Genomic DNA, 21,762 nt, shown 5'->3' with positions numbered 1-21,762 from the left:
AATGCTTCCACATCCTTCCTATAGTGAGGCGACCAGAACTGGATACAGTACTCCAAGTGTGGCCTAACTAGAGTTTTATAGAGCTGCATCATTACATCGTGTCTCTTAAACTCTATCCCTCGACTTATGAAAGCTAACACCCCATAAGCTTTCTTAACTACCCTATCTACCTGTGAGGCAACTTTCAGGGATCTGTGGACATGTACCCCCAGATCTCTCTGCTCCTCCACACTACCAAGTATCCTGCCATTTACTTTGTACTCTGCCTTGGAGTTTGTCCTTCCAAAGTGTACTACCTCATACTTCTCCGGGTTGAACTCCATCTGCCACTTCTCAGCCCACTTCTGCATCCTATCAATGTCTCTCTGCAATCTTCGACAATCCACTATACTATCTACAACACCACCAACCTTTGTGTTGTCTGCAAACTTGCCAACCCACCCTTCTACCCCCACATCCAGGTCGTTAATAAAAATCACAAAAAGTAGAGGTCCCAGAAAAGATCCTTGTGGGACACCACTAGTCACAACCCTCCAATCTAAATGTACTCCCTCCACCACAACCCTCTGCCTTCTGCAGGCAAGCCAATTCTGAATCCACCTGGCCAAACTTCCCTGGATCCCATGCCTTCTGACTTTCTGAATAAGCCTACCGTGTGGAACCTTGTCAACTGCCTTACTAAAATCCATGTAGATCACATCCACTGCACTACCCTCATCTATATGCCTGGTCACCTCCTCAAAGAACTCTATCAGGCTTGTTAGACACAATCTGCCCTTCACAAAGCCATGCTGACTGTTCCTGATCAGACCATGATTCTCTAAATGCCCATAGATCCTATCTCTAAGAATCTTTTCCAACAGCTTTCCCACCACAGATGTAAGGCTCACTGGTCTATAATTACCCGGACTATCCCTACTGCCTTTTTTGAACAAGGGGACAACATTCGCCTCCCTCCAATCCTCCGGTACCATTCCCGTGGACAACAAGGACATAAAGATCCTAGCCTGAGGTTCAGCAATCTCTTCCCTTGCCTCGTTGAGCAGCCTGGGGAATATTCCGTCAGGCCCCGGGGACTTAACTGTCCTAATGTATTTTAACAACTCCAACACCTCCTCTCCCTTAATATCAACATGCTCCAGAACATCAACCTCACTCATATTGTCCTCACCGTCATCAAGTTCCCTCTCAGTGGTGAATACAGAAGAGAAGTATTCATTGAGGACCTCGCTCACTTCCACAGCCTCCAGGTACATCTTCCCACTTTTATCTCTAATCGGTCCTACCTTCACTCCTGTCATCCTTTTGTTCTTCACATAATTGAAGAATGCCTTGGGGTTTTCCTTTACCCTACTCGCCAAGGCCTTCTCATGCCCCCTTCTTGCTCTTCTCAGCCCCTTCTTAAGCTCCTTTCTTGCTACCCTATATTCCACAATAGACCCATCTGATCCTTGCTTTCTAAACCTCGTGTATGCTGCCTTCTTCCACCTGACTAGATTTTCCATTTCACTTGTCACCCATGGTTCCTTCACCCTACTATTCTTTATCTTCCTCACTGGGACAAATTTATCGCTAACATCCTGCAAGATATCCCTAAACATCGACCACATGTCCATAGTACATTTCCCAGCAAAAACATCATCCCAATTCACACCCCAAGTTCTAGCCTTATAGCTTCATAATTTGCCCTTCCCCAATTAAAAATTTTCCTGACCTCTGATTCTATCTTTTTCCATGATAATGCTAAAGGTCAGGGAGCGGTGATCACTGTCCCCCAGATGCTCACCCACTGACAGATCTGTGACCTGATCCAGTTCGTTACCTAATACTAGATCTAGTATGGCATTTTCCCTAGTCGGCCTGTCAACATACTGTGACAGGAATCCATCCTGACACACTTAACAAACTCTGCCCCATCTAAACCCTTGGAACTAATCAAGTGCCAATCAATATTAGGGAAGTTAAAGTCACCCATGATGATAACCCTGTTATCTTTGCACCTTTCCAAAATTTGCCTCCCAATCTGCTCCTCGGTATCTCTGCTGCTACCAGGGGGCCTATAGAATACCCCCAGTAGAGTAACTGCTCCCTTCCTGTTCCTGACTTCCACCCATACTGACTCAAAAGAGGATTCTGCTACATTACCCACCCTTTCTGCAGCTGTAATAATATCCCTGACCAGTAATGCCACCCCTCCTCCCCTTCCCCCCCTCTATCCCTTTTAAAGCCCTGAAATCCAGGAATATTGAGAATCCATTCCCGCCCTGGTGCCAGCCAGTAATGGCCACTACATCATAATTCCATGTATGTATCCAAGCTCTCAGTTCATCACCTTTGTTCCTGATGCTTCTTGCATTGAAGTACACACACTTTAGCCCTTCTACCTTACTACCTTTATACCCTTTATTCTGCTGCTCTTTCTTCAAAGCCTCTCTATATGTTAGATCTGGCTTTACTCCATGCACTTCTTTCACTGCCCTATCGCTCCGGGTCCCATCCCCTTGCAAATTAGTTTAAACCCTCCCGAACCATGCTAGCAAACCTACCAGCAAGGATATTGCTCCCCGTCGAGTTCAGGTGCAACCCATCCAATCTGTACAGGTCCCTCCTTCCTCAGAAGAGATCCCAATGGTCCAAAAATCTAAAACCCTGCCCCCTGCACCAACTCCTCAGCCACGCATTCAACTGCCATCTCCTCCGATTCTTACCATCACTATCATGTAATACTGGCAGCAATCCTGAGAACACCACCCTTGAGGTCCTGTTCTTCAGCCTTCTGCCTAGTTCCCGAAACTCACACTTCAGGACCTCATCCCTCTTCCTGCCTATGTCATTGGTCCCAACATGTATCATAACCTCTCGTACCAGGATGTCATGCACCCGGTCAGAGACATCCCGGACCCTGGCACCCGGGAGGCAACAAACCATGTGGGTGTCCTTCTCACCTCCACAAAATCTCCTGTCTGCTCCCCTGACTATAGAGTCTCCAGTGACGACAGCTCTTCTCTTCTCCGTCCCATCCTTCTGCAGCACAGGGTCAGACTCAGTGCCAGAGGCCCTGCCACCGTGGCCACCGTGGCAGAAATGCCAACAGAATCTCTGGACAGCTTATCCCGGGAGAAGGAGGATCTTCATCTAGAAGATGTACGAGGGTGGGCTACACCTGGGGGCAACTTGAGAGACAGACCCAGGACAGATGATCTGGTGAGCTGCTGTTTGTGGGCTGTGCCCCAGTAAAAGAGGGTGATAGGGTTCTTGTATCATAGAGCATAGAACAGTACAGCACAGTACAGGCCCTTCAGCCCACAATGTTGTGTCGACCTTTTAACTTACTCTAAGACCAATCTAACCTTTCCCTCCTACATGCCTCTCCATTTTTCTATCATCCATGTACCAAGGAGTTTCTTAAAAGGGGGTGAAGAAGAATTTATTTCTTATTGTAATTTACAGCGTATTTTATGTGTGCACTGTACTGCTGCCACAAAGCAACATATTTCAGGACATGTTAGTCATTACCAACCTGATTCTGATTCAGATATTCCCAAATGACTGCTCAGATTCAGCTGGAAACATCTCCTACCAGCACCAAGTGATGGAAGGAGTGCAGGGGGAAAAGAAACAAGCTTGTGTGGGATAAAGGATCACAAAATTCATAAGCATCTTTAAAAAGTAATTGATGACACAAAGGTTGGGGATGTTGTGGATAGTTTGGAGGGCTGTCAGAGATTACAGCAGAACATCGATAGGATGCAAAACTGGGCTGAGAAGTGGCAGATGGAGTTCAACCCAGACAAGTGTGAGATGGTTCATTTTGGTAGGTTAAATATGATGGCAGAATATTGTATTAATGGTAAGACCCCTGGCAGTGTGGAGGATCAGAGGGATCTTAGGCTCTGAGTCCATAGGACACTCAAAGCTGCTATGCAGGTTGACTCTGTGGTTAAGAAAGCATACAGTGCATTGGCCTTCATCAATTATGGGATTGAGTTTAAAAGCCGAGGTAATGTTGCAGCTATATAGGACCCTGGTCAGACCCCACTTGGAGTATTGTGCTCAGTTCTAGTCACCTCACTACAGTAAGGATGTGGAAACCATAGAAAGGGTGCAGAGGAGATTTACAATAAGGTTGCCTGGATTGGGGAGCATACCTTATGAGAATAGGTTGAGTGCATTCAGCCTTTTCTCTTTGGAGCGATGGAGGATGAGAGGAACCTGATAGAGGTGTATAAGATGATGAGAGGCATTGATCGTGTGGATAGTCAGAGGTTTTTTCCCAGGGCTGAGGTGGTTAGCACGAGAGGGCATAGTTTTTTGGTGCTTGGAAGTAGGTACAGAGGAGATGTCAGGGTTAAGTTTTTTATGCAGAGAGTGGTGAGTGCGTGAAATGGGCTGCCAGCGGCAGTGATGGAGGCGGGTATGATAGGGTCTTTTAAGAGACTCCTGGACAGGTACATGGAACTTAGAAAAATAGAGGGCTATGGGTAACCCTAGGTAATTTCTAAAGTAAGTGTATGTTCGGCGCAGCTTTGTTGGCTGAAGGGCCTGTGTTGTGCTGTAGGTTTTCTATGTTTCTGTCATTTATGCAGTTTTAGTGTTGTGGTAGTTAATTTAACCAATGCTGGGAAAATTATTTAAAAAGTGACTAGACGGGAAGCACTTGGAGGGTAGGTGACCTGGAGCTCCATTTTAGTCTAACGTTGACAGCATAATCTTTCTCAGACTGAAGTGCCCATTGTGACCTGTAGACATTTAAACAGACCCTAATCTCACCTTTTAAACCAAGCAATCAATATGATGATCAATGTGGCTTTATGTGCAAGCACTCTAGCTAATATTGCGATGATAATAATAATGTAACATTTAATGACAATCAGGTGTAATGCGCCAATCAATAGCCTGGCTATTTTGTCTTTTGGAGTGTTTTACACTGCGGTGTGAAGCCTAGAGACTGATGCTAGACTGTCAGTCTGTGCAAAACATATCTCATATTGACAAAGTGTCAATTATTAAAAAGCTCTTTTAACATGATTATATAATAGTCTCTAATAATTGTAAAGTTAACCATTTCCACTTCAGTGAATTGACAGAGGCAAATTAAATACAAGAAGAGACTTCTATCAGGCATAAATACCTAGTAACCGGTGATGTTCTGTCTCTCAGAGAGAAGCTGAATTATAAACCTGCAGGCCAGAGAGATGAATCCGATTAGTAAAGGCTGATCTGAGCTGCTAATACATGAACCTTTCTGACGGTGGATAATTTCAAAACAGTATTTAGATTCACGATTAAAGATTGTTTAATGTCACTTCAAGTACAGTGTAAAGGAGAACAAAATAATTGTTATTCCATATCTGAAAACAATGATAATAAAATCACAATAAATATAAACATGTAAGATAGCTAATATACATAGACTGATTGTATGTCCATTAAGTGACACTAGGCGCAGGAGTGTCTGTACATAAGGTGACTGTGACAGGAAATGATAAAGTAGTGGTGATTGGGGGTGTGGAGGGGTGGGTTAGTGGGTGGAGGTGTTGATCAGCCTTACTGCTTGTAGAAAATAACTGTTTTGGAATCTGGTGGTCCTGGGGTGGATGACACGTAGCCTCCGTCCTGATAGACTATGATTTTAAATCTGCAAGCCAAAGAGATTATTTGACTAGTATAGATGGAGCTGAACTGCCAACGCATGAACCTCACTGACAGTGGAATATCTAAAACAGTATTTAATGCTGTTTATCAGAGGTAAATACCTTGATAGAGGGGTATAAACTCATAAGAGGCACAGATTGAGTGAACAACCAGAGAAATTTTCCCAGGGTGGAAATGGCTAATGCCTGTACAAGCAGGCTCAATGTTAAGGTGTTTGGAGAGAAGTATGAAAGGATGTCAGAAGTAGTTTTTTTTACACAGAGTAAAGGCTCCATGAAACGCCTGCCAAGGGTTGTGGTCTGGATAACTTCACTCACCTCAACTCTGAACTGATTCCACAACCTATGAGCTTACTTTCGAGGACTCCACAACTCATATTCTCAATATTATTTATTTATTTGTTATTATTATTTGTTTCTTTTTTCATATTAGCACAGTTTCCCTTTTGCATTTTTTTTGTCCCTTTGTGTGCAGTTTTTCATTGATATGAAAACTCAGGTTGGAGGAGCAACACCTCATATACCGTCTGGGTAGTCTCCAGCCCCTTGGTATGAACATCGAATTCTCCAACTTCCGGTAATTCCCTCCCTGTTCCTTCCCCCATCCCACTTTCACTCTGCCTCCTCTTCCAGCTGCCTATCACCTCTCTTATGATTCTGCCTTCTTCTGCTACCAATAGTGCTTTCCCCTTACAGTGTGTGGGCAAAGTACTGGAGAGTATAACATTGGTAGCAGAGCGAAGGGCGCTGAGTAGGCTACGGTCAATTATGGAAAACCCTGAACATCCTCTACATAGCACCATCCAGAGACAGAGAAGCAGTTTCAGCGACAGGTTACTATCGATGCAATGCTCCTCAGACAGGATGAAGAGATCAATACTCCCCAATGCCATTCGGCTTTACAATTCAACCGCCAGGAGTAAGATGTGTTAAAGTGCCGGGGTTAGGACTCAATGTATTTAAGTAAACTACTTAAGAACTTTTTAAAAGCTATTATTAATGCTTTTTGAGAGGGTGATTTTAGATGCATATCATATTTTTACTGAGTTAAATATTGTATGTAATTAGTTTTGCTACAATAAGTGTATGGGACATTGGAAAAAAATGTTGAATTTCCCCATGGGGATGAATAAAGTATCTATCTATCTATCTATCATTCCTCCTTCACCTTTCCTGCCTATCCCCTCCCTGCTTCCCCTCCCCCACCCCTTGATCTTTCCTCTGATTGGTTTTTCACCTGGCACCTTCCGCCCTCCCCCCACCTTCTTTATAGGGCCCCCGCCCCCTCCTTCTTCAGTCCTGATGAAGGGTCTCGGCCCGAAATGTTGACTGCTCGTTTCAAGGGATGCTGCCCGACCTGCTGAGTTTCTCCAGCGTGTTTGTATGTGTTGATAAAATCCTTGTAGATTTTCTCTGCACTCTATCAATCTTATTGATATAATTCCTGTAGTGGGTGACCAAAACTACACACAGTACACAAAATTAGGCCTCTCCAACTTCTTATGAACTCTATAGCTGAACTGAATCCTTAGAATTTTAGCATCCAAAACTAGGCTGTTTTGCCTTTCAAGTCTCTGCCAGCTGGATTGATTTAAAATTAGTCCCACCTAAAGGAAATAAAGTTCTAAACTGTTCAACCTTTCCCTATAACTCAGGTCCTCCACTCCCAGCGACATCCTCATAAATTTTCTCTGCACTCTTGCAATCTTATTGATGTCGTTCCTAACTTTATCCCCTAGAATGTGGAAGATTGAGAGGATATTTGAGAGAGGAATAAAGATTATGAAGGGTATAGATAGGGTAAGTGCAAGCCGGCTTTTACCACCAAGGATTGATGAGACCGGAACTAGGGGTCATGGGTTAAGGGTGAAAGGTGAAATGTTTAATGGGAACCTGAGGGAGAACCACTTTACTCAGAAGGTGGTGAGAGTGTGGAATGAGCTACCAGCGTAAGTGGTGGATGCAGGTTCGACTGCAATGTTTAGGAAAAGTTTGGATATGTACATGGATGTTTGGAGTACGAAGGGCTATGGTCCAGGTGTGGGTAAATGAGACTAGGCAGAATGACAGTTTGGCATGGACTGGATGGACCAGCCGGCCTGTTTCTGTGCTATAGTGCTCCATGACTCTAAGATGATGTCCAATGTCCATCTATGGATTTCTGTTTTGGATAAATTCAGTAACTGAGCCTTCAAAGTTCCATTACCCTTTGGGTGAAGAAGCCTCTCCTCACGTCTGTTCTAACTGGCCTCCCCTTATTCTGAGAATCTAACCTCTTGTTCCAGACTTGTCAGTCAGAGGGAACATCCTTCCTTAGACTACTAAGCCCAATCCATGAAGGGGCTTGACCCAAAACATCAATTTTCCATTTGCCTCTACAAATGCTGCTTGTCCCACTGTGCATAGTTACTTATTTAGAGCAGTTGGTTGTCCACGGTATCCAACAATGACACGATACCTGTGTGAGAGAGTTTTTCAAGTGAGAAAGTCATTGCACTGGGGCAGTTCCACTCTCTCGATCTCGAAGTCCGGGTCCGGTGGTACATGTAGTTGGCTCAAACTGGGCTCTTCCCTAGTTGCAGTGGATAGCCATGATGTCCTCTGTGCCTCACCAAGCCCTTTGCTCTCCACAAAATGTTGCAAACACAAAATGGATCTCATTGTTGATCTCATCTGCTGGAAAGGACTTTACAAGCTAGGACAGGTGTGTCCCTATCTCACCGAGGCATGAGGGCTGCCTGTTAAAATGATCTTTATCTCGGGATTCAGCACGGTATCAGGCCCTTCCAGCCCAATGAACGTGAGCTACCCAATCACAGCCATGTGGCAAATTAACCCACTAACCTGCCCATCTGTGGATTGTAGAAGAAAACCAGAGCACACAGGAGAATGTACTAACTCCTACCGATGATGCCGGAATTGAACTCCTAACTCCAGGGTGTCCCAGCGTGGTGCTAATTGTTACGCTACCATGGTGCACAATGGTGCGACCACATAGTCTACCTCACCATTTTTCCTCTCTTTTTGTACTGCTTATTTAAAATTTTGTAACTTATAGTGTTATGTATTGTACTGCATTGCGCCATAGAACAACAAATTTCACAGCAAACAGTATATCAATGATTCTGATTCACTGCAAACCCATCATCCCATGAACCAGCTCAGTCAATCTTTAGATCTATGACAATCATATCCCTCTGTTATGTAAGGCAACCAGACTTGTATGCAGTGTTCCAAGTGTGCACTTCCTTTATATCACGTTATCACATTTCATCATCTCCAGCCACAGGCTAGAGACTCCCTCACAGAGACGGGCAGAAGAATTTGAAAGGAGCTGAGGCTCTATCAGCCAGCCTATCCTTCCACATCTTCAGCTTATGCTGTCAGGCAGATGGAGACCTGTTCTCTCATGTCGGTGAATTAAAGACAAATCTGAATCACCGGCTCCCTCAACACCACCTCTGTGGTCAAGAAAGCACTGCAGTGTCTCCAGTTCCTGAGCAGATTGAGGTGAATGAGGCATCCACCCACCACCCCACCCCCCCCACCCGCCATTCTAACCAATTTTTACAGGAGCACCACTATGAGCGTCCTGAGCAGCCACATCACTGTCCAAGTATGGGAATCGCAAGGCATCTGACTGCAAGACTCTACAAAGGGTTGCAAGGACTGCTGAGAGGATTATCAGGGTCTCTCTTCCACCCAGCCAAGATCTTTATCTGGAGTGCCTCGCATTGTCCAGCATCCCTCCCATCTGTCCAACGATCACTTTGACAGGAGGGATCCTGGACAACTCATTTTGAGAGGATTAGAATACAAAGGCAAGGATGTGACACTGAGGCTTTGTAAGGTATATGGTCAGACTGCACTTGGAGATTTGGGAACGGTTTTGTGCCCATACTGAAGAGGGTCCAGGAGAGGTTCACGAGAATGATTCATGGAATGAAAAGTTTAACATCAGGAGTGTTTGATGGCTCTGGGCCTGTACTAACTGGAGTTTAGAAGAATGAGAAGAAATCTCATTGAAATCTATTGAATATTGAAAGGCCTAGATAGAGCAGATGTACATGTGATGTTCCTTATAGTGGGAAGTCTAGGACTAGAGGGCACCACCTCAGATTAGAAGGGCATCCTCAGAACAAAGATGAGGAGGAATATTTTTCACTCAGAGGGCATTGAATCTGTGAAATTTATTGCCACAGACAGCTGTGGAGACCAAGTTGTTGAATATATTTAATGCAGAAGTTGATAAGTTCTTGATTAGTCAGGGCATTAAAGTTTCAGAGCGAAGGTAAGAGAATGAGGTTGAGAGGGATAATGAATTAACCATGATGGAATTGGGGAGCAGACTTAATGGGCTAATGGCCTAATTCTGCTCCTATGTCTTATGGTCTTATCAGGCAGGAGGTAACAGCATTAGGACAAAGACTGTTAGGATGGGAAACAGCTTCTTCCCCCAGACGGTGAGACCACTGAACTCCCTGTCACCACTCAGGTCACACTACGTACAAAGTGACAGTAGGGTTATACTGTTTTTTAACTTGTATCATAAATGCTCCTTATTATTTATTTGTGGTAATATTACTTCATGTGATTTTTGTGTGAGAGTTATACGTACTGTGTTTTGCACTTTGGTCCAGAGGACCATTGCTTCGTTTAGCTGTTTACATGTGTATGGCTGAATGACAATAGACTTGAACTTGAAATGGCCAGGAAACTTGAATTCTTTTATTGTGATAAAACTTTTTATTGTGTTTAATCACACAAATAATACATTAACAATGCACAACAATAAATGTTACAAAAACTGAAATTTTTAAAAGTGCTTACAGAAGTTTATATCTTACAATAAATATTTGATTAACAGTGTCTTGACATTTTAAAAGTAGCATCCATGTTGTAATGGTAATTGTTGAAAGCCAAGACATGTTAAATCATCACATGCTAAACAAACAAATTTGGATTAAAAACGCTTTAAACATCTATGTACAAGAACATATACTGTATGACAGGACATGTCTATGCTTGTGTAATCCATGAGCTTGGTGAAACCTCCTTTATAGACGACGAACAATCTCCATACTTTTGCTGAAACAAATTAATTTTGTAGTTCTCTGCTCCTGTTTTGTGTAAACTTTGTTTTTTTTAAACGTAGTGTGACAAGCTGCAAACCCCGCTTAAATGAGGTACAACAATTCATTAAATGTCGCAGGGTTAAATCTGTGTTAAGTGTTGATAAATTCTTTGCTGGAATTCCTTATGAACCTTTTGAGCAAAACACCCTACAGAGGAGAGTAAAAACTGCCGAGAGGATCACCAGGGTCTCCATCCCTCCTACTTGTGACGTTTACTGGGAACATTGTATACGAAGGGCCTGAAGCATTGTTCAGGATCCCTACCACCCATCCCACAATCTCGTTGACCCACGACCGTCAGGAAGGAGGTACAGGAGCGTCAGACGAGGACTGCCAGACTGGATAACAGCTTCTTCCCTCAGGCTGAGAGACTAATGAATATCCTGCCACCACCAAGGTCTCATCACTAGGTTAGTGAGCTGTTCACTGTTTACCTGTGCTGTGCACTGTATGCACTTTGAAGTATATTTTTAACTTACAGTATTTATGGTAATATTTTCATCTATGTGCTGTATGTAATACATGTTTTGTCGGTGCACCATGTTCTGGAGGAACGTTGTTCGTTTGGTTTTATATATATGCACAGTCAGATAACAATAAACTTGAACGTGAAATGTTGAGATAGACGGATTTCCTTTAAGGCAAAATGAGTGAAGTGCTGACAAGGACCTTGGCTAATACTAAGCCTGTGTTATTTCCTCTTTGCCCGAACCGCCCAGTCACTCTCCATCCTCTTACTCACCACCACTAGGTCAAGTACAGGATAACCACAGATCTGAGGAACATCAGACATAATCTGATATATATAAATATCAGCTAAAATCTCAGAATCAGATTTAATATCACAGGCATGTGTCACAAAATTTGTTGTTTTGTGGCAACACTATGTGGCAATACATAATAAAAACTAAATTACAATAAAATAAATATAGTATATTAAAAATTAAATTAAATTAGTAACTCAAAATGAAAGAAATAAATAGTGAGGCATTGTACATGGGTTCATTGTCCATTCAGAAATCTGAAGGCAGAGGGGAAGAAGCTGTTCCTAAAATGTTGAGTGTGTGTCTTCAGGCTCTTGTACCTCCTCCTTGATGATAACACTGAGAAGAAGGCATGTCCTGGGTGATGAGGGTCCTTAATGATGGATGCTGCCATCTTCCATCAAGGTGGTGAGGGTAAGTTTGGAGGAGTGTGTACCACATGATAAAGGCTTCAGGTAGATAGGCTCATAGAGAGAGCTTTTGCACATTGGGCTTCTTAAATCTGAGTATTGAGTACAGGAGTTGGGATGTTATGTTGAAGTTGTACAGAGCATTGGTGAGGCCTAATTTGGACTATATGTGTCACTTCTACCTGACTACCATAAGGTAGACTCTCGAGCTCACAATCGATCTTGTTCTGATCTTGCATCTTATTGTCTGCCTGCACTGCACTCTCTCTGTAACACTTCATTCTAACTGCACCATCCCAAGCCTGGCTGGAAAAGGTGGGGAGGGGCATGGGACCAGCAATCCCATCCTGTACAAACCCAGAGCTACAGCAGCACCAGCAGAAGCTCCAAAGATCTCGTCCCTGGGAGAGCAAGGATCTTCACCTAGAAGGCATTTGAAATTGTGTAGTGAAAGCAAGGCTGATCAACCTTCGGCCCAGGACAAAGAACTCTGGTGAGAAGCTATAGGCGGCCCATGTCCCAGTAGGGGTGATGGGCTTAAGAAGAATTCCACACCGTTATTTTACCCTGCTTTACCTCAATGCTCTGTCTAATGATTTGATCTGTGTGAACTGTACACAAGATTTTCACTGTCTCTCGGTACATGTGGCAATAATAAACCGATTCCAATTCCAGTTCCAGTATCCCTGCTCCACAAAGCAATGAATAAGAGTTTCATATAATGTTATTTTGCCAACAGCATCAGACTCAGCGAGCTCCATCACAGGCACTGCCCTCCCCACCACCGAGGACTTCTTCAAAAAGTGATGCACCAAGGAGGCAGCATCCATCATGAAGGACTCTCACCAGCCAGGACATACCCTCTTCTCATTGCTACCACCAGGGAGGAGGTACAGGAGCCTGAAGGCACACACTCAATGTTTTAAGAATAACTTCTTCTCCGCCATCAGATTTCTGAACAGTCCATGAACACTACCACATTGTTCCTCCCTTGCACATTCATATATTTTATTGTAACTTACACTCAGCAGCCACTTTATTAGAAACACCGCTCGTTAATGCAAACATCTAACCAGCCAATCACGTGGCAGCAACTCAATGCATGAAAGCACGCAGACATGGTCAAGAGGTTCAGACCAAACTTCAGAATGGGGAAAAACTATGATTTAAGTGGCTCTGAACATGGAATGATTGTTGGTGCCAGACAGGGTGGTTTGAGTATCTCAGAAACCACTGGTCTCCTGAGATTTTCACACACAGCAGCCTCTAGAGTTCACAGGGAAAGGTGTGACGAACAAAAACCATCCAGTCAGCAGCAGTTCTGTGGGCAAAAACTCCTTGTTAATGAGAGAGGTCAGAGGAGAATATCTCCCTCTTGTAAGGCTGATCCTACGCTCGGCCACTGTAGGAAACATCCTCTCCACATCCACTCTATCAAGCCTCCTCAATATTTAAGAGGTTTCAATGACATTCCCCACCCCCCTCCCATTCTTCTAAACTTCAATGAGTACAGGTTCTGAGCCGCCATGCTCTTAGGACAGGCGATTACTCCTGACCTTGATAGTGAAGGCTGAAAAATGAATTTAAGACCATGGAAACTTAACTCCTGGTGCACAGGTAAGTCAAGAAGTGAAGCACAGAATGACTTGCGTACCATTATTCAGGGTACAACTGAAGATGCAAGTCTTCTGCTGAAGAATTTGCATGGAGATATGAGAATTTACAACCCGCCTGAACATTCGTATCTTGGTTGTTGGCTTATGTTTAGTTCTGCAATGACCTGGGGTGAAAGAGTAAATCCCCTGGGGACAAACTGGAAACCCAGCTTGATTCTGCCTGCCAGTAATCCATTCAAAGTGACCTACCAACACGACTCCTGCAAAACTGAGAGACAGCTCTCTCTCAGCGGTTTGAGTAAATCCCCTGGGGACATCTCTCCCTCAGCAGTTTGAGGAGGCTTGGCGTGTCCCCAAAGACTTACGAGTTTCTGTGGGAGTTCAGTGAAGAGCATTTTGTTTGGCTGCACCAGAGTCTGACATGGAGGCTGCAATGCACAGGGTTGTAGACTCGGCCAGTTCCATCATGGGTCACAAACCTCCCCAGCATCGAGCACACCTTCGTCTTCAAAACAACATCTCACTAAAGACTCTCACCATCTGGGACGTGCCCTCGTCTCATCACCAACATCACTGAGGAGGTAGAGGAGTCCTCAATGATTCATCAACAGCTTCTTCCCTTCCACCATCAGGCCTCTGAATGGCTCGAGAGCCCTCGGCCTCATTATTCCTTCTTTCTGCGTCATTTATTTTGTGATTTATAGTGCTTTTATATCTTTGCTGACACAAAACAACACACTTCACACCATTTAAGAGAAGAAACCCAGTTTGATTCTGCCTGCCAGTAATCCATTCAAAGTGACCTACCAACACGACTCCTGCAAAACTGAGCCAATGAACTCCCAACGTGCACATTCTTGTTGTGACACAGAATGACACCCCCGCCCCTTTTCCCTGCTAAAACAAAATACATCATCCTGCAATGTTTAATGTGCTGTTTCAAGGCCAGGATGGTGTTACTCCCCCCGTTGTTCTGTATCTGTTTCTACAGAGCGGATACTTGGACGAAACCAGCCAGCCATGGCTGTTTGGGCACAGCCAGTTGTGCTTAGAGGCTGATGGGATTCATTACTCAGAGGCCCTTTTAAATGATTTCAGTCCCCACAGATTGGGTAAAAATTGGCACAAGTATCCTGCCGTGGCCTCCAGTGATTTGTCTCGCATCATACATAGGTTCCTGACCCCTATTCTTGTAGCTGATAAACAACGTTAACTTGTATCTGTTATCAGATCATCAGATATTAATGCTTTATAGAGTCTTTGTAGTCATTCAGCATAGAAGCAGGCCCTTTGGCCCATCAAGCTCATGCTACCCATCAGATTCCCGTGCACACTGATCCCATTTCCCCCCCCCCCCCCCCCACCCACCTTCCCATCAATTCAGCCCTGTTCTGTGACTCACTTACGTTCTTGGTGGTGGGGCGGTACAATTTACCCCGCAACTCACAAGCACAAGCGATTCTGCAGATGCTGGAAATCTTGAGGTGCGCGGACACATGTTCAGTGGGGCAGGAGCAGGCAGAGTCATGGGGCCAACCGGAAAAGTCGCAGCCCGAAATAGATGCTACCTGACCTGCTGAGTTGCCCCAGCATTTCTTGTGAGAGTCCTCCCTTGGTTCAGTCCCTCCCTTCCAAAATCTGTGACACTTCACACGCTCATGGTAACTACAATCCTTGGTCCGGATTGCCTCATTCTCACTACAGATGCCCAGTTATTTTTTTTTAAAGAGTCTTACTGAAAGGTCTTGGCCTGAAATATCAACAAGAAACTAATACGAGGGGACAAAAATACAAGGTGATTGGAGGAAAGAATAGGGGGATGTCAGAGGTGAGATTTTTACTCAGAGAGGTAAGAGTGAAATGCACGAGAGGCAGATACATTGGGGACATTTAAGAAACTTGGATAGGCACATGGATGATAGAGAAGTGGAGAGTAATCCAGCAGGGAAGGTTTAGATTGACCTTGGCTCAGGTTAAAATGTTGGCACAACATTCTGGGCTGAAGGGTCTATTCTGTGCTGTAGCGTTCTGTGTTCAGTTCCCCTACAGATACTGCCTGACTTGCTGAGTTCCTCCGGCAATGTGTGTGTTGCTCAGTTACCTCAGCATTTATGGAGGGGAATGAACAGCTGACTTTGGTGCCCTGATCCGTCATCGGGTCTGGGAGCATCCTGACCTGCTCAGCTCCCCCTGCATTTTGTGCGTGTTGCCTAAGATTTCCAGCAACTGCAGAACCTTTTGGGTCACTTATAATGCGGTGACTGTGGGCAAAGTGTGCGCCAGGTATTTGGGCTCTCCTCCCCTACAGGGAGCAGTCTGTAGCAACGTTCCTTCATCCTAAAACTAGATCACCTCGGGGAGAATATCAGATTCCCACCACTGCCCTATCGGAGACCACCACAGTGCACGAGCCTGTGATCTGTGGTGTCTGTCAATAACAACAGAGGCCCCCCACAATCCTCTCTCTCGGGGTAACCCCACTCTCCCACTGGGGAAGCTCCCTCATCATGCTCCTGTCATGATGAACCAAACAGATGGAAGCATTTAATTTAGGCTTCTTTCTCTACACAGACGCTAATTCGTACCACATGAATTATACATTGTAGGACAAATTAGACAGTGGCATTCAACCTACTGTCTGAAACACTTTCTGTCCCTCCTCTGCAGCGAGCTCCTCCCTACTGAGACTTCGGAATGTGGTCGCCTCATCTGGAAACACAGGGCAGTGTTCGGCTGTAATTTCCTGGGTGTCAACATCTCCGACGATCTATGCTGGGTCCAACATATTGATGCAATTATAAAGAGGGCACGAAAGCGGCTACGTTTCATTAGGAATATGAGGAGAATTAGTATGTCACCAAAGACACTAGCAAATTACTACAGATGTACTGGTTACATCACTGTCTGGTACGGAGGGGCCACCGCACAGGATCGGAAAAAGCTGCAGAAAGTTGTAAACTCAGCCAGCTCCATCATGGGCACCAGGCTCCCCAGCATCCAGGATACCTTCAATAGGAGATGCCTCAAAAAGACAGCATCCACCATTAAGGACCCCACCATCTAGGACATGCCCTCTTCTCATTGATACCAGCAAGGAGGTACAAAGAGCCTGAGGACACATACTCAGCATTTCAGGAACTCCTTCCTCCCCCTCCGCCATCAGATTTCTGAATGAACACCTCCTCACTATTTTTGTTCTCTTCTTGCACTACTTATTAAATTTAATTTTTAATATATATTTCTTATTTAATTTATATAGTTCTAATTATTGTAATGCATTGCTGCCATAACACAAATTTCACGACAAATGCCCGTGATATTAAACAGGATTCTGATTCTGAGCAAACATCAGGAAATGAAGTTTGTGGTTCACTAAAAATACCCAGTGATGAATAATTCATGAACTTGGAGGAGTTCTGTGGATTTGGCTCAGTTGTGAGTTTATAAACTAGCAAGCCCACAATTTATTCCATTAAAGTGGTCAGCCAGAGGCATTTTCCCAGGGCAGAAATGGCTAATACAGGGGATCATAATTTTAAGGTGACTGGAGGAAGGTATGGGGCAGGAAGTTAGAGGAAAGGTTTTTTTTGTACATAGAGTGGTGGGTGTGTGGAATGCACTGTCAGGGACAGTGATAGAGGCAGATGCAGTAGAGGGTGTCACGGTAGTTAGCATAGCTCGGGGCATCAGAGTTCAGAGTTCAATTCCAGCTTCCACTGTAAGGAGTTGATATGTTCCTCCCCGTTACCACATGGGTTTCCTCCGGGTGCTCTGGTTTCCTCCCACAGTCCAAAGACGTACCAGTTAGTAAGTTAATTGTTCATTGTAAATTGTCCTGTGATTGGGCAAGGGTTAAATAGGTGGTTTGCTGGGCAGCACAGCTCAATGGGCCAGAAGGGTCTATTCCACGTTGTATCTCTAAATGAAAAAAATAAATAGATACATTAAGGACATTTATGAGACTCTGATAGGCACATGGATGATAGAAAAATGCAGGACCATGTAGGAGGGGAGGGTTAGATTGATCTCAGAGTGGGTTACAAGGTCAGTACAACATTATGGCCGAAGCACCTATACTGTGCTGTGGTGTTCTACAGTGCATGTTCTAAAACAGATTTAAAGGGGTTTGTTATCCTAACCTTGGGTCTCGCCAATTCAACACATCTGCTGGCAAAAAGGAGCTCACCGTGGTACTGGTGTCAGTGAGGGGTAAAGAGGATGGAGGGAGCTCTCTTTAACATTTTCCTGGGAACAGAAAGGATGAGACAAGGTGAGAAAGACAGAAGGAATATTTCTGCTTTACTACGTAGCACAGTAGCGTAGTGGTTAGTGAAACACTTTACAGCATCTGTAATCAGCGATCGGGGTTCAATTCCCACTGCTGACTGTGAGGAGTTTGTACATTCTCCCCGTGACTGTGTGGGTTTCCTCCAGGTGCTCTGGTATCCTCCCACAGTCCACGGACGTACAGGGTAGAGTTAGTAAGTTGTGCGCATGCCATGTTGGTGCCAGAAGCGTGGCGACACATTTTACTTCGTTTAGAGATACAATGCAGAGCAGAGCAGGCTATTCTGACCCAGCAACACAACTATTTAACCCTGGCCTCATCACAGACAATTTACAATGGCCAACGTTGGACTGTGGGAGGAAACCAGAGCATGTGGAGGAAACCCATGCACTCACGCGGAGGATGTACAAAATCCTTACAGAGGGCGCTGAACTCTGATGCCCCAAGCTGTAATGGTGCTACGCTACCAAACTGTGTTGGTCAGTGACACAAATGATGCATTTCACTGTATGTTTCGATGTACATGTGACAAATAAAGTGAATCTTTAATCTTTAATGTGGAACTAGGCATTGAAGGAAGACTAGGGGAGGCTGGATTGCCAAAATACTCAAAGGAAGCACGAGAATAACGGTCCATTTGTAAGATGGGCTGGGACAGAGGTGACAGGTTATAAACATCTTTGAGACAGAGAGAGCCCCTGTAACATGGACAGTCCCGAATCTGGCTGAGAAAGGAGGAGGGTTCAACATGCGTCCAGCAACCTCATCCTGTAAAAACCCAGAGCTACAGAAGCTCTGAAGGCCTCATCCCTGGGAGAAGATGGGTACACCAAGAAGATGGGCTACACCTGGAGACAATGTGAAAGACTGGCCCAGGACAGAGGACCCTGGAGAGCGGCTGCCGGCAGCCTGGGCCCTAGTTGGATTAATGGGGCTTAAGAAGAGTCACCAAGCTGAACTTCAAAGGTCCAATTTAATGTCAGAGAAATGTATACAATATACATCCTGAAATGCTTTTTTTCCCTCCGTACTTTAGTTCTCTAAAAGGGAAATTATACAAATGACGGAAGTGAAAACGAGTTCAAACTCTTCTCAGCTCCTCCTACAAAGTATTGCTAATGCAATACTAAGGATGATGTGATGAACCACCTCCTTTGGCCAACACTCAGTTCTGATAATTAGACACAAAGGACAGTAAAGTGAGTGTAGCACCTGCAATCAGTGATCTGGGTTCAGCTCCCGCTGAAAGGTCTGAAGGAAGACAAGTCACATGGACCAGTTGGACTACATCTCAGGGTTCTGAAAGAGATAACTGAAGAGATTGTGGAGGGTGGTGAATCTGTGGAATTCATTGCCACAGACCACTGTGGAGGCCAAGTTATTGGGTATATTTAAAGTGGAGGTTGATAGGATCTTGATTAGTCAGAGCATTGGGGTTAGGTTTGAGAGGGATAATAAATCAGACATGATGGAATGGCGGAATAGACTCGATGGGCTGAATGGCTTATTTCTGCATCTATGGTCTATGCTTTCTTGCCAACTGACTTCAGTCTCGTGACAGTGGATCCATCTCCACACTGGGGAGTCTGTTTCTTTGTGAGAAACACTGCAGTGGAGCTGGAGACAGGGGACCCCACCTGAGACCCCACCGCTGGATGGGTCAAAGTCCAATGTTTGTGGGTGTGAGTCCGTGTCCACCGGAGGCTGGAGGTCTGTCCTGGGTTAAAGGACTGTGTGTGTGGGTGGGAGGAACCGGGGCTTTAAGTTTTGCTGCTTGTTGTGTTCTGTGTTGTCCCACTCAGCATTGTGGGTACGCTATGTTGACGATTGAATGCGCATGACCCTTGTGGCTACACCCAGCACACCCCCGGGGGGGGGGTGTTGGTTTTTGATGTGAACAACGCATTTCACTATATGTTTCAATGTACCTGTGATACTGAATCTGAATTGGAAATATTCACACGGATGTTATCGAGACCGGAAGACTTGAGCTACAGAAAGAGATTATTCTCCTTGGAGAACAGGGTGCTCCGGTTTCATTCCAAAGACATATGGGTTGGGGTTAGAGAGTTGTGGGCAGGCTATGGTGACGCTTGCGGGCTGCCTCCAGCACATCCTCGGACCGCGATGGTTGTTGACACAAATGGTGCATTTCATTGTAAACTTTGATGTACACATGACAAACACACTTGCAGCTCGAACTCGTGGGCACTCTCCAGAGGCACTGCCTGGCCTGCCGAGTCCTCCCAGTGACTCCTCGGATATCGAATTGAATTCAACACAACGTGGAAACCAAGCCATGGAAACTGTGTAACGACAGGTCTGAGTATCTTGACAGACGACCAAGAATGTACACAAACAGGATTTACAAACTGAGTTTCTGCTTGGCGCGTGATCAATGAATCCTTCTGTTCTTCAAAAACCGGATCTGTTGGTCGAGGGATCAGCGGCTAATTGGGAGCTGAGGGAGAGCCAATGCTTGATGTGGGATTGACTGTGCTGTCAACACTGAAAATGGATGACCTTGGAAGAAAGAAAAGACATCCCAATGTATTTCATTGCAGGAGGGAATTATTTCACAGCGTAAAGTCACACTTAACACAGAATGTGCGGCATTACAGAGCTGTTACTATGCCGAAAAATCAACTCGTTCAATCTTACTGTCATCTGATTGTACATTTATACAACCAAACTAAACAACTTTCCTCTGGAGCACAGTGCACCTACAACACACATCACATAAAACAATATATTACCATAAATAAGTTCATAAAATATAAATCAAAATGCACGCAGTGTTCAGTGCAGGTAAACGGTAAACAGCTCGCTGTCCTAGTGACGAGACCTCGGTGGTGACAGGGTATTCATTAGCCTCACAGCCTGAGGGAAGAAGCTGTTACCCAGACTAACAGTCCTAGTCCTGATGCTCCTGTACCTCCTTCCTGATGATCTTGGGTCAAAGAGGTTGTGGGATGGGTGGTAGGGATCCTCCCATTCTCTCTCCACAGATGCTGCCTGCCTACTCAGCCCTAGAGTCAGAGCACTCAAGACTCTTCAGCCCATCTGCTCTGTGCCAGCCTGGCTTTCTGCCTAGTCTCATCTAGCTGCACCCAGATATTAGCTCTCCATACCCCTTGCATTCAAGTGTTTATCCAAACTTGTTGCAATCAAACCCACTTCTACTGGCAGCTCGTTCCAAACTCTCCCCACCCTCCAAGTGAAGAAGTTCTCCCTCAGGCTCTCCTAAACCGGTGCCCTCTAGATCTGGTTCCACCCAACCTCAGTGGAAAAAGCCTGCTTGCATTTACCCTATCTATACCCCTCGATTTTGTATACCTCTGTTGAATATCCCTCATTCTCCTACGCTCTAGGGAATTAAGTCCTACCCTATTCAATCTTTCCCTATAACTCAGGTCCTCAAGTCCGGGCAACATTCTTGTAAATTTTTCTTTCTTATAGTTAGATGACCAGAACTGCACATGATAAAGTATTTCCAGTGTTCTGTGTTTTTTTTTATAAACACAAGAGATTCTACAGATGCTGGAAATCCAAAGGCACTCGTAAAAAGCTGCCAGACGAACTCAGCAGGTCAGGCAGCATCTATGGAAATGAATAAACAGTCGATGTTTGGCCGAGGCCTTCATCAGGACTGGAGAGGAAGGGGGAAGGTTTTTCATTTCCACAGATACTGCCTGACCTGCTGAATTCCTCCAGCATTTTCTGTGTATTGCTCGGGATATTCAGCATCTGCAGAATCTCTTGTGATATATACATGCAAGAATACAGGATACAGGAGTGGAAAAGCAGGATGCTGATCTGGGAACCAAGGATACAGATGTGGGAACAGATCTGGGAACCCAGCTTCCCCACATCCTTCCCTCTCTCCCATGGTCCA

The 21,762-nt window shown here is 44.8% G+C and overlaps 1 protein-coding gene across 3 annotated transcripts in view; it reads right to left on the bottom strand.

The window, feature by feature from the left end:
- Positions 1-14,958: 14,958 nt before the first annotated feature.
- The window catches only part of lhx6a (LIM homeobox 6a), a 70,591-nt gene continuing 63,787 nt past the window's right edge, over positions 14,959-21,762 (bottom strand). For all 3 annotated transcript variants that reach the window (XM_073052537.1, XM_073052538.1, XM_073052539.1), the window contains one exon: positions 14,959-20,390. In XM_073052537.1, the coding sequence (XP_072908638.1) occupies positions 20,311-20,390 (80 nt within the window). In that variant the 3' untranslated portion in view covers positions 14,959-20,310. The remainder of the gene's footprint in view (positions 20,391-21,762) is intronic.

This window comes from Hemitrygon akajei, chromosome 7 (genome assembly GCF_048418815.1).
Source record: "Hemitrygon akajei chromosome 7, sHemAka1.3, whole genome shotgun sequence".
Classification (NCBI taxonomy): domain Eukaryota; kingdom Metazoa; phylum Chordata; class Chondrichthyes; order Myliobatiformes; family Dasyatidae; genus Hemitrygon; species Hemitrygon akajei.
Note: the sequence above shows the minus strand (reverse complement) of the source record. Positions and strands in the feature narration are given on the sequence as shown.